The sequence below is a fragment of the Ruditapes philippinarum genome, unplaced genomic scaffold (genome assembly GCF_026571515.1).
Source record: "Ruditapes philippinarum isolate M1 unplaced genomic scaffold, ASM2657151v2 ctg18345_1_1_1_1, whole genome shotgun sequence".
Taxonomy (NCBI): Eukaryota; Metazoa; Mollusca; class Bivalvia; order Venerida; family Veneridae; genus Ruditapes; species Ruditapes philippinarum.
Genome location: NW_026863560.1, coordinates 1 through 11,508, shown reverse-complemented (window position 1 = coordinate 11,508; position 11,508 = coordinate 1). Strand labels below are relative to the sequence as shown.

The 11,508-nt window shown below is 31.2% G+C and overlaps 2 protein-coding genes across 2 annotated transcripts; one reads left to right on the top strand and one right to left on the bottom strand.

Annotated features, from left to right (window-relative positions):
• Window positions 1-1,371: 1,371 nt before the first annotated feature.
• LOC132722499 (heat shock 70 kDa protein 12A-like) lies at window positions 1,372-2,757 on the top strand (the record flags this gene model as incomplete). Its single annotated transcript, XM_060707007.1, is given in 2 exon segments — window positions 1,372-1,468; window positions 2,372-2,757. Coding segments are annotated over 2 exon segments (483 nt in total), but the record flags the coding sequence as incomplete, so codon positions are not given.
• Window positions 2,758-3,624: 867 nt separating this feature from the next.
• Window positions 3,625-8,074, bottom strand: LOC132722500 (uncharacterized). The gene is made up of 3 exons (XM_060707009.1): window positions 7,832-8,074; window positions 5,363-5,527; window positions 3,625-4,138 (listed from the first exon to the last, which is right to left on the bottom strand). The coding sequence occupies exons 1-3, from the start codon at window positions 7,884-7,886 to the stop codon at window positions 3,939-3,941; spliced, it is 420 nt and encodes a 139-aa protein (XP_060562992.1). The 5' UTR covers window positions 7,887-8,074; the 3' UTR covers window positions 3,625-3,938.
• Window positions 8,075-11,508: the final 3,434 nt, after the last annotated feature.

Below are 11,508 nucleotides of genomic sequence, written 5' to 3'. Positions count from 1 at the left end.
TAACGATAATCCCTTTGAAGTTTTGTTTAATTTATTTTTTTTATTTTGTTTGTTTGTTTTTTTTTGGAGGGGGGGATTTCGATTTACAAAGGATAGTGCACAATTTAAATATGGGCTGATATATAGCCATTAACAATAAATGTTGCCGTTTTTCTGTCATTTAGAAATACATATTTTTCTTCATTTGATTTGTTTAATAAGCACCTTGCTAAATAGTATCATAATTGCCTTGACATAACTACAAAACGTTTTGCTTCCCACCACATGTGCTTAACATAGATAAACGTGTTAATATACAAAATGTTGACATTTAAAATAGTTAATGATATACTTAGCTCGAATTTGATATTATACAATTATTGACTAGTGAGCCATTGAATATGATGTGATATTCACCGGCAGATGACATATTGACGGAGGCGATAGCCGAGGTCAATATGACTTTCTGCCGGTGAATATCATATCATATTCAATGGTTCACTAGTCAATAATTGTTTTATTATATGAATAATTAGAAATTAAAAAAAAATCACAACCTTATAATTATACATGTACAAATTTTGCCTCGTTGAAGCGCGGGAAAAAAGACGCACGTGTTAGGCGTGCAACGACTACGCGAACGCTGCGCATACAAAAATAATTCAAGTTTATACTCATCATTGCGGTGTAACCTTTAAGTATAATAGTAAAGTATTGTTATTTTAATCGAGAAATATGCCATAAAGAACAAAAAGCAGCAATTATTTTTTAATCAACACGCGTAATTAACAGTCTACGGTGTATGATAATTGAATATGAGTCTCAATCTATTTTTAGACTGGGAAAATCCAATTCAGCCAGTGAATATGATACTACACCCAGTAAATATGATTTTATAAAAAGTTCTGTTGCCTACTGTTTGGACCAATGAGATTGCAGCTATATTTAGATCATATAATAAAAAGAAATATTGATAATTGCTACACAGTCTCTTTGTAATTATAAACATGTTTTGATAAGAACGAATACCGCTTTTCAATGTCTGTCCTCCAGCGTCATTTGAAGCGACCGTTCGCGAGTTTGAGTTGAGATTGAGATTAAGTAACGTTTCTGAACAGTTAGAAATATAATAATAGAAATAAATGCTCAATTTATTGTCATGTACTTTAACAATTTCATGTTAAATGATACTGATATATATGCTATACCTTCTTTTGTCATATGATCCACAGATACTGTTATTTTCAATATTGTATTATATCATTATATTGTTTGACTGACACAATAATGTATAGACGTTATGGATGAGGAGTGAAATGCTCAAATCTAGAATAAAATTCATGTTCTGTTCTGTTTTGTTCTATAATTGCAACGTCACTTTTTTTATTTCAGGGAGCGGTGTTAATGGGACAAAGACCAGAGATTATAGTTGAACGAGTTGCCCGCTACACTTACGGTGTTAGTTATGCTAGAAAACCATTCTACGAAGGCAAGTATATGTAAATTGTAGATAATAGTAAATATTGCAACAACACATCAATATTCACAATCAACGGAAATTCATTATAACATAATGTGTTTACATATATGATATTTTTTTCTGTCTTTATTACAAGACCTTGCACATATTGCGTACATCTTTAGATATCTCTAAAAATCGTACTTTAATGCTGTTTTAATAGAAAATAGTTCTAAAGCTGCACGCCAAATGAGTAAGAATATTTACGTAAAAATATCAAAGATGATTTCTTAGAATAGTAAATGAATTACACTTCATTTAATTTGTACACTTGAGAATATATTTTGTAATTAGAAAGATTCTTAAATTTCCATAACAACAAGATTAAACATGGAAGCGTGCTTCTTAATTAACTACAGAAATCTGAGCTATATAAAATCATTATACCTCAATACATCCTTGTTAGACGTATACATGTAATGTGCACCCTCCCTTATATCACACAGGGCATATAACTCCTACATGCCTCCATATTCAGTAGTATACCAGTTGTCTCCCCTGGACTGACTGCTTATTAACAAACGACAGTTAGTTTTGATGCAGATATTGGCTGCTTGAATAATAAACATTCCATAAATTAAAGCGTATTTATAAAGCATATCAGTACATATCATAGTCTGCCTGCATGTCATGAAAACGTGCGCGTGAAATATTACCTTTTTAAAAGTACTCGAATAAAAATTAAATTTACTTTAACAAGATTGCAGATGTGTGCATCGAACTATTCATTGACACCCTATCCTTAATCAAGTTAAAATAGCACAACTATATTTATTAAAATTCCAAAAGCTTTTGGATAAATCTCGCAAGCACGTGTTGTCGTGTCACGTGTTGTCGTGTCACGTGTATTATATATTTAACGTATTGTTACAGGGGAAGATCCGGAAGAACTAAGAGCGACACGTAACGGAGAGGAATATTGTGATGATGTATTTGAGAAGTTGGTTGAAATAGGACAACCAATCAGAATAACTGACGTGTTTACTGTCAACAGAACAAGTTACCTACAATCACCTAGGAGCAAACAGAGGAGGCTGTATACAAAATTGTATGCTTCCATCGAGACCAACCCGGAATATTGTAATGATGACAATTTCTGTGTTAAGATAGGGGAAATTATTCGTCATCCACCGGAAGAGGGATGGCCAGACGTTATGCGATCAAAAATTGAAATAAAATTTGGTGAGACAGAAATGAAAGTTCGTATATTTGAGAAGCAAAGTGGTGTAGAATATAATGCAAGGGTGGATTCTTTATAAGATTTTATCACCTCAGTCAGATGTATGGGACGGATAACATTTAGCGTTGCATGTTTATGTCGTTTATATCAAGCAATTACGGGAACTTAAATTACTACAATAACGTCATTTGTGTGTCCTGGCCATGAGATTTACTGGATGCAGGATCCTGTATCAATATACACTTATAAAAATTATCTGGATGCATAATTCACAAGCTCTTGAATACAAATAGATGCATAATATATAATGCTGGCTAATAAATCTTGCTTTACATAATAATCAGTTTCAAACCCGTGCAGTACACATATTTTGAGGGTACATATACTGATAATTAGTAAACATTTTGCTAAGTAGCCAGTTGAACTGCTGAAATTTGTTTTTGGACACGATGAATTATTGATTGACCACCTTTTGATACAGAACATGCATCCATTGGGTCGCTGAAAACTTGAAGTGATGTAAATCCCTTCTGGCTGTACGGTATTTTAATACAGAACAAGTTGACGTTAAATATTAATGTGTTAGTACAATATTAATTGTATTAAACAGTTGGTCGTGTTATATCACCACATAAAAATGAATAGTAAAATACATGTATAACTTCTCACATAAGAAGTGAATATAAGAAATTTAAAACCTTTATCCCGCGTTTTAATACTTTGACAGAATTATACAATGAAACAATGATTGATTTTTCGCAATCGATTCCTTTAATAATATCAGTCTACATGAACAATGAAAATACTAACTTCCGTGATATTACAGGTCATGTCATGATAGCTGAATTTCACTTCTGACTTTTTTCCTATTGTATGTACGTATAGAAGTGTCGAAATTACCCGATGTTACTCTAGTAACTGTTTCAAATAATACAGAAAATAAAAATACTATCTCATCTATTCATTACACTAGCGGTTATTTTTTCATATCAATTTTTACGATACATTCGTATTTATACATGATCTATTGAAAAGAAGTTTTAAAATGAAAAAAAAAATATATAGTGTTCTCCTTGAAATACCATAGATAACCAAATATCCTTGCACTCTCTCACGGTAGTCAAAATGTTGTTCAGTCCAAGCATAAATAAATCTTGTAAAACTTTCTTAGAATTGTTAAATATTTGATCTAAGGAGTCATTTGTAAGCCACTGCAACTTAACAATATCAATCAAATACATGAACATGAAAACGTCAAAGTTAGAAATGACAAATGAATATGACAAGAAAAACAAGCAAATAAACAAGTATCATCGTCGTCAAATGCGATCTGGCGCCATTACATAACTCATCCTCACAAGCACAGATTTTCACGGTTTCACCGCCTACCTCCTTGTTTTCGCAGCCAAACTTAAACGTAAAACTTTTTTCCTTCTTTAACGTACAGTTGCGGATGACATCTAAAAACACCAAGAAAGATGATGGTTACACAGCGATTTAAAAGATCGTGCATAAATTACAAACTGATATAATTTATATGATATCTTTAATTATTAGATTCTTTGATATAATGGCTTTTTAATTCAATATACTTCATTCCCCTTTATAAACAGGATCTGGTTTTATAAAGACTGATATACATGTATATCTACATCCCCTAAATAATGAGAAAATAACTTAAACTATATTGTGTAAATTATTCATGTTCAATTATACGTCTGTTTTAAAAATACTTTTTTTATTTATTTAAACAAAGGTGCCCGATTGTGGTTAAAATATAATGATACACAGTTGATCCCCTGATGGTAAGTCTCGAAAGTCAACGTATGACATTTATAATGTCAATGGATTCCCAAAGAAGTCCCTTCCTGGGGAGTTTTCCCTCCGTTTAATTTTTAAGGGCGGCCAATTGCCTTTCCGTTTGTTTTTCCATCCAAGACAATTCCCCTTCCGTGTACATATGAGAAGTCTGATACATTTATTGGCATTTCAAAGGAAATTAATATATAATATTTAATGATAATAAATGCGAGTAAAAAACGAAGTTAATAATACATTTGTAATTAATCTATACATGTATTTTTTTATTTCCTCTTATATCAGTACAGTGTCAAAATGTCAATATGTTTGTTAAAATTCGTTTAAATTGTATGTATATGTTATTACTCGTATTAATGTTTTTCATATCTATATACTACATTAGAGGGGATTTTTCCGGGTTAAAACAACGGGAAGAGAAAAGTCAAACACAAGAAGGGGACTGATCGGGTGTTAAAAAATAAATAGAAGGGGCCTTGTAATCGAATGTAATTATCAAGATCCCATATCAGTGTGACTTATAAACCTTACCAAAGAAATATACAATGTACACATTATGTTGTTCATGTGTGTAAAGGTACTTTATTGTTGCTTTTCAATTTTAAGAAAAAACAAAACAAAACAAAAAACCAGGATATAAGTTTCACATGATCTATGTTGATCAATTGTTATAATAATTACAATTATAAAAGATGTACGAAATAATCACTTCGACGTAAATTTTATAAAGATGTTCAAATATAAACATTATGACATGTTGGAATATAACAGTATAATTTATCACATATGATTTAGTATTTAATATGGTTTGTGAAAATTGATTCGTTATATTCATTTATGATTATTTATAAAAATTTCAGATTTACCTCCAGTGTTTGTAAAATGATATTTACTGCAATATTCACAGTTGTCCAATAGAAAGCTCGTGTTTGATTTCGTCAATTTGAAGTGTTCCCCACATACAGCACGGTGATCGGGCTTTCTCGTGTCACAGTTGTAACATTTTAAACCGTCCACTGGCCCGATTCTGTCTGTAAATTGACAATTCATTGAATGATTATTTTTGTTGAAACAAAGAAAATGTAAGGCAAATTCATTTATCAGTGAAAACGAGGTAATCATAGAAACTCACGTATCAAATAAGAGTAGGTACTTTCACACGACCCAGTCTTCAGTTTATCCCTATTTTATCACAAATAGCTGGTAAAATGTATGCATAAATTATCTCTGTCATTGTCTTAAATTACGAAAAAGAAAAGAAAAAAAGTGAGTACGCATGACTCACACATAAAAGATCAAGATTATTTAGCAATTTGCTTTCTTAATATTTACTTTTTTCTAAATACAAATAAATACAAATACAAGACATTTATATAGCGCAAAAATGTATTAAATATTCGATTGCGCTGTACATTATTAAGACTATATACACATATGCTTGATCAAGACACTCCCAAACCCAGTCTCGATGGCACAGCCAATCTACAACTCTAGTTGAAAAACAGTCCAAACAAGTATGTTTTAAGTTTGGCCTTAAACTGATTTTCATTGGTAATGTCCTTCAGATAGTCTGGCAATGAATTCCACCATTTAGGTCCCACAATGGCCAAGGATTTATCAGCAAGTTTTGAATTTGTTGATGGTATATCAAACCGAATGTGGCTAGATGATGAGGATCTCAGTCTTTTCCTGTACTGACTCTGGCATTTAGTGAACAATTTACGAAGATACAATTGAGCGGTGCCATTTGCAACACGAAACACAGTCACAATAACTTTGTACATGATTCTTGCTCGAATTGGAAGCCAGTGGAGTGATTTAAGAATTTCAGCACTGGATTGATAGTAAGTAGCTCCAGTGACAATTCTAGCAGCATAATTTTGCACACGTTGTAATTTATCAAGTTGATAGGCTGGAATATCAGCGAATAATCCATTGCAAAAGTCTAAATGTGAATGAATCAAACCGTGAACAAGGATTTCTGCAGATTTCTTAGTGAGATGTTTTCTGATTGCTTTCAAATTTCTTAACTGCATGTGTGCAATCTGACACTTCTTTTGAATATGGATGTCAAAACTTAAAGTGCTGGTCATCTGTACTCCAAGGTCTCTCACATTGTCAACACAGTTGACTTCGACCCCACCAACATTGACACTGGAAATGTTCAATTTCTTCAGCTGATGTCTTGTACCATAAATGATGATTTCTGTTTTGCTATTGTTCATTTTTAACTTAAATCTAGTCATCCATGACACAATATCATTAAGACAGTCAGTTAGTTTTTGGCGAACGATTTCTTCGCTGTGATGGTTACCAGCTCTAATTTTAAATGCCACTTTATGATCGTCTGCATATCCATACAAATCCGCCAGATATTTCTGGACTATTTTGTTAAGGGCAGCTATATAGAGAGTTAATATCACCGGTCCAGCACAAGAACCCTGGGGAACCCCGAACCTCAGTGGCTCAGTTTCCGATGAGGACTGTTCAATGACAACTTTCATATCTCTGTTGGTTAAATAAGATTCGATCCACTTTAATGGAATACCCTGTATGGCAGTCTTTCTGTAGGATTTCAAGTAATATTGGTATATCGATAGTATCGAAGGCGGCGCTTAAATCAATCATTACAACTATTGTCACATGGCGGCTATCAGCTGTTTCTAGCAGATCACTGTACATTTTCATCATAGCAGACTCAACACTGTGAAATTTACGGTATGCACTTTGGTAAGATGGTAACAAATTGTTGGACTCAATGTGGATTGAAATTTGGTTCATTGCAGCTTTTTCAAGTATTTTCGACAAGAATGACAGGTTTGATACAGGCCGATAGTTTTTGAATTCTAAGGGAAGGCCTTTCTTTTTCAAAAGGGGCTTAATAACAGCGCTCTTCCACGTCTCTGGAAAAACACCAGAAGACAATGACCGATTCACGATTTCTGTCACAACAGGTGCAATCAAATGAAGATTTTCTTTAAGCTTTGGTGTTGGCATAACGTCCAACTCACATGTTGCTGACTTTGATTCACTCACAAGTTTGATTATGTATTTTTCATTTAGTATATGACAAGTCTACCCGAGTTCAAGACTCTGTAATAGTATATGCAAGTTTATAAAGTGTATTATTTTAAAATTATGTAAAACGTTATGCGAAATCTATTTATATCATTTATCATACATCTGTTTATCCTCATGGACCTTTTGGTCCAATGCAATAAAATTATTGAAATAAACTTAAACTATCGAAGAGAGAAGGAATTTCTTAACTTGAATAAAGGTAGAAATTAAAATATCCGGCATGGCAAAACTCATCACAGAATATATTTACCTACCTATTACTATAAATAGAAGTATAGTAGCTATCGATATCTCCATATACTTGACCATCCTGGAATTTATGCCAAATACAATAAAATTCAAGTAACTTTGCTCTCTCGATACTTAGTATTGCTTTAATTGTTTACTAATTAAACGAACACTTTATTAATATTAACAATCACACAGTGTTGTTCCGTTGTCATTAATTTTACGCAAATACTTTATCTAAGTATAAATATTGAATTTGAATATATATAGTGTCAAAATTGTTTACAGATCATACTTCTCGATTGTACAGCGAATGTATGGGGAGTTTCCGATTCAAATTTCATTGTTTATTTTAATAATTGAATCATTTATAACTTCCCCTGTTCTTCCCAGAAAGTCAAATAGTTATTTCCTATTTAAATAGTGCTCCCTATTTTGCCATGTTATAATTATAATGTATCGAAAAATAAAATATAAAAATTTATGGTTTGTATTAATATTGATTGTTCTTCATTAGAATGACAATAAAAATGTCAAAATATGATTAAAAATTTAGTTAAGTTTAGTTTAGATAAGTTTAGTTTTAAAACATTTACATTTTGTAACAATCATATTGTACAATTGAGTGTAAAATGTTTTTTTTTAATTGGATAATTTTTTTGAAATACATTGTATAACATTTCTTTTCATATTGTAGTTGTTTTTTTTTTGTAAAAAAGAAAGAAATACCTAGTTCTGTAAAATAGTCTTAGATTTGTTAACTTAGAAGTTGACATGCTCGTAGCACAAGTACCGCGCTAACATGCACATAGTTTTCAAATGCACATTATGCTGGTTAAAATAAAATGGTAGTACTTTTAAAAAGTTATATATATCATCGAATAATAATAATAATAATAATAATAATAATAATTATAATAATATAAAATAATAATAATAATAATAATAATAATAATAATAATAATAATGATAATAATGATGATGATGATGATGATGATGATGATGATGATGATGATGATAATAATAATAATAATAATAATAATAATGATGATGATGATGATGATTGATGATGATGATGATGATGATGATAATAATAATAACTTTAATAATAATAATCACAATTATAATGATAACGATAATGATAATAAGAGAGAATTTATTTGAACATGACAATCTTTGAAGGGGCTCTCGACAACAACAACAACAACAACATCACTACAAACAACAAGATATCAAAGACATCAATTTTATGAATTATATGAACAAATAAAGTAAAATTACTGTAATATTCATCTAAAAGCAAGTAATTATCTGTAAAGGGTTTCTCCGGAAATTTACAATTGAACGCTCTTAAATAATAGTGATCTTCAAACAGCGACAATTTCCTGAAACATTGTGTGACTCATGTTACTGACAGATCGTAATACATCATACCACTTCAATATTAAATCCCATAAGTTTATAATTTTAAGTGAAACATTAAATTTAGTTGATTTAAAACATTATCTATTTAAGTTCGATTGCGAAACAAGTTCTTGTAACCTATACTAATCACTTTCGAGTCAGCTTTCTGGAACTACTAGTAACCAGTACTGGTGTCATTTAAAGAAACATTGTCGTGACCCGATTTGGTCTCAAACCCATGATCCCTGGGTTGAGAGGCATACACCTTAACAACTAGCTACCGCATAATTCAGACGTTTTAGATATAATTTACAGAGTTATACTGTGTTTGGTAAGCTTTGTTGACTACGCGTTTACTGGCAATATGTGTACCTATAAGAATTGCCTTATTTAAATTGCTGACTTAATGTTAACACGACGTTAGCCTTGGCTACCTCATGTTCTCAGATTTCAGATTGACACATAAATATTTCTCATTGTACCCATCCCTTTCTATTGCTCATTGCCCCGTCTTCAAAATGTACTATTTTCTAGAAAAGTTTGTACAAATACTAATGCATTGCTCATTTTAACACTATGCATACTCAAAACACGTTTGACATAAATTAAAAAACTGTTCAACGCCCCTTTCTTGTACTTTAAATCTTAAACAAAAATAAAGAGGATAAACGTGGTTACAAGGAAGTTTTCATTTTAATTCAAAAAAACTTTTTAAATCTCTTTTTCTATTTAAGGAAAACAGTCTTCATAATCATAACACGCCCTGTTATTACAGTTTCGTATGACCAATTGCGTTGTTTATGTTAAAGTGTTATGTGTTAAAGAAGGCATATGCTTGTAAGGAAATATGGTTTAGTATTACAGTATAACCTCTCTAGACAGGCCATCATTAAACAATAATCCCTTTTTTACAAATATTTAATGACACTATGTATTCATACTGTGTTTACCAATAGTGTAAATTGTACAGTTTTTTACTTCGTTTGTACTTAAAAATGTTTATATTTTAATCGTATAAAAATTGTGTAAGCAATAATCAATATTATGAAAATAAAATTTGAGCATAATTTATCTTTAATATGCAACGATAGTTTTATCTAGATTTAAGATATTGTAATTGACAATAACGTTCAACAGATCAATGCTATAGATACAAGAAGTCTGTTTTGCCATGTAGATGTCAATGAGGCGACAATGGTTCATAAGTGTTGTATTTTTCTGAAATATTAGTGAGCACTTTACTAGAAAGTTTTTTGAATGAACAGATGTGATTCATATTACATTTTCCTCATTTACAATTAATCATTTTCGTCGTAATAAATTCACGGGAAGTGTTCAGCATTAAATAAAATCATTTGCAGACTTTGTTTCTTCCGATTCAAAAGTATCTTTTTTAGAATACTTTTTAAAGAAAATTTATCAAAAAATGCAAGAGTTGCTGTAATTGTTTAACACAGAAACAGCGATGGATTTAGATTTATTATATGCCGTTATGTTTTCTTTATTTTCTGCAAGCCGGGGAACTTACGATTACGGTACGAATCTTTTATTTTTAGTTGTTTTTAAAATTATATTAATGTTTTTAACATCTTTTATGACTGTTTCCTTTAATTCAACTTGTAAAATAATACAAATCATATCTCCTGGCAGGCTAATAACTGATTTATAAACTAATTATTATTATACAACCACTTACATGTATATATATTTTCAATTGCTTAACAATGAATCCGTTTAGTATTGACTGATACCTCTTTAATTGTTGCAATCTTCACAACAGATGTTATCGGAACTCGGCAAATGTTCTTGTCTTTTCCTATCTTAGCCGGGTGTACAAACATGCACTACCGTGTACCGTAGGGTAGTGTACATGTTGCTGAAATAAATGCACCACTGTAGAAGTGTGTACCCCCAGATTAGCCGGAAAATCCCGACATACAATGTATTTTATATTCCAGAGTTGAAGTGAGAGTGCGTGAAGCTCAGCTTATTGTGGAGAACGCTTCAATTTTTCCACATGAGAATAACAAATTTAAAATTATTTAGTAAGACCTCGTATAACAAGATGTTATCTTCATATAAAGTGCCTCATTTTATTGGTCAAATATACACCTGGAAATAAGTTAAGCACTACCCCGTTATTTAGAATTGGTTGTGATTGAAAGCACTGCCAATAGATGACGACTTGATTGAGCTAAGAAATAATAATTGGATAAGTAGCGATACCAATCTAGTTATCATTAACCAGTAAATTTATGAGTTTAGTTTATTCTTAACCAAATTATTGAATCATAAAGAA

Excerpts from the sequence above, each read along its gene's own strand:
- LOC132722500 (XM_060707009.1), bottom strand. The coding sequence starts at position 7,886 with ATGGTCAAGTATATGGAGATATCGATAGCTACTATACTTCTATTTATA. Across the intron at positions 5,528-7,831 it reads ACTTCTATTTATAGTAATAG|ACAGAATCGGGCCAGTGGAC; the intron begins GTAGGTAAATAT and ends GTCAATTTACAG. Across the intron at positions 4,139-5,362 it reads TCATTTTACAAACACTGGAG|ATGTCATCCGCAACTGTACG; the intron begins GTAAATCTGAAA and ends TGGTGTTTTTAG.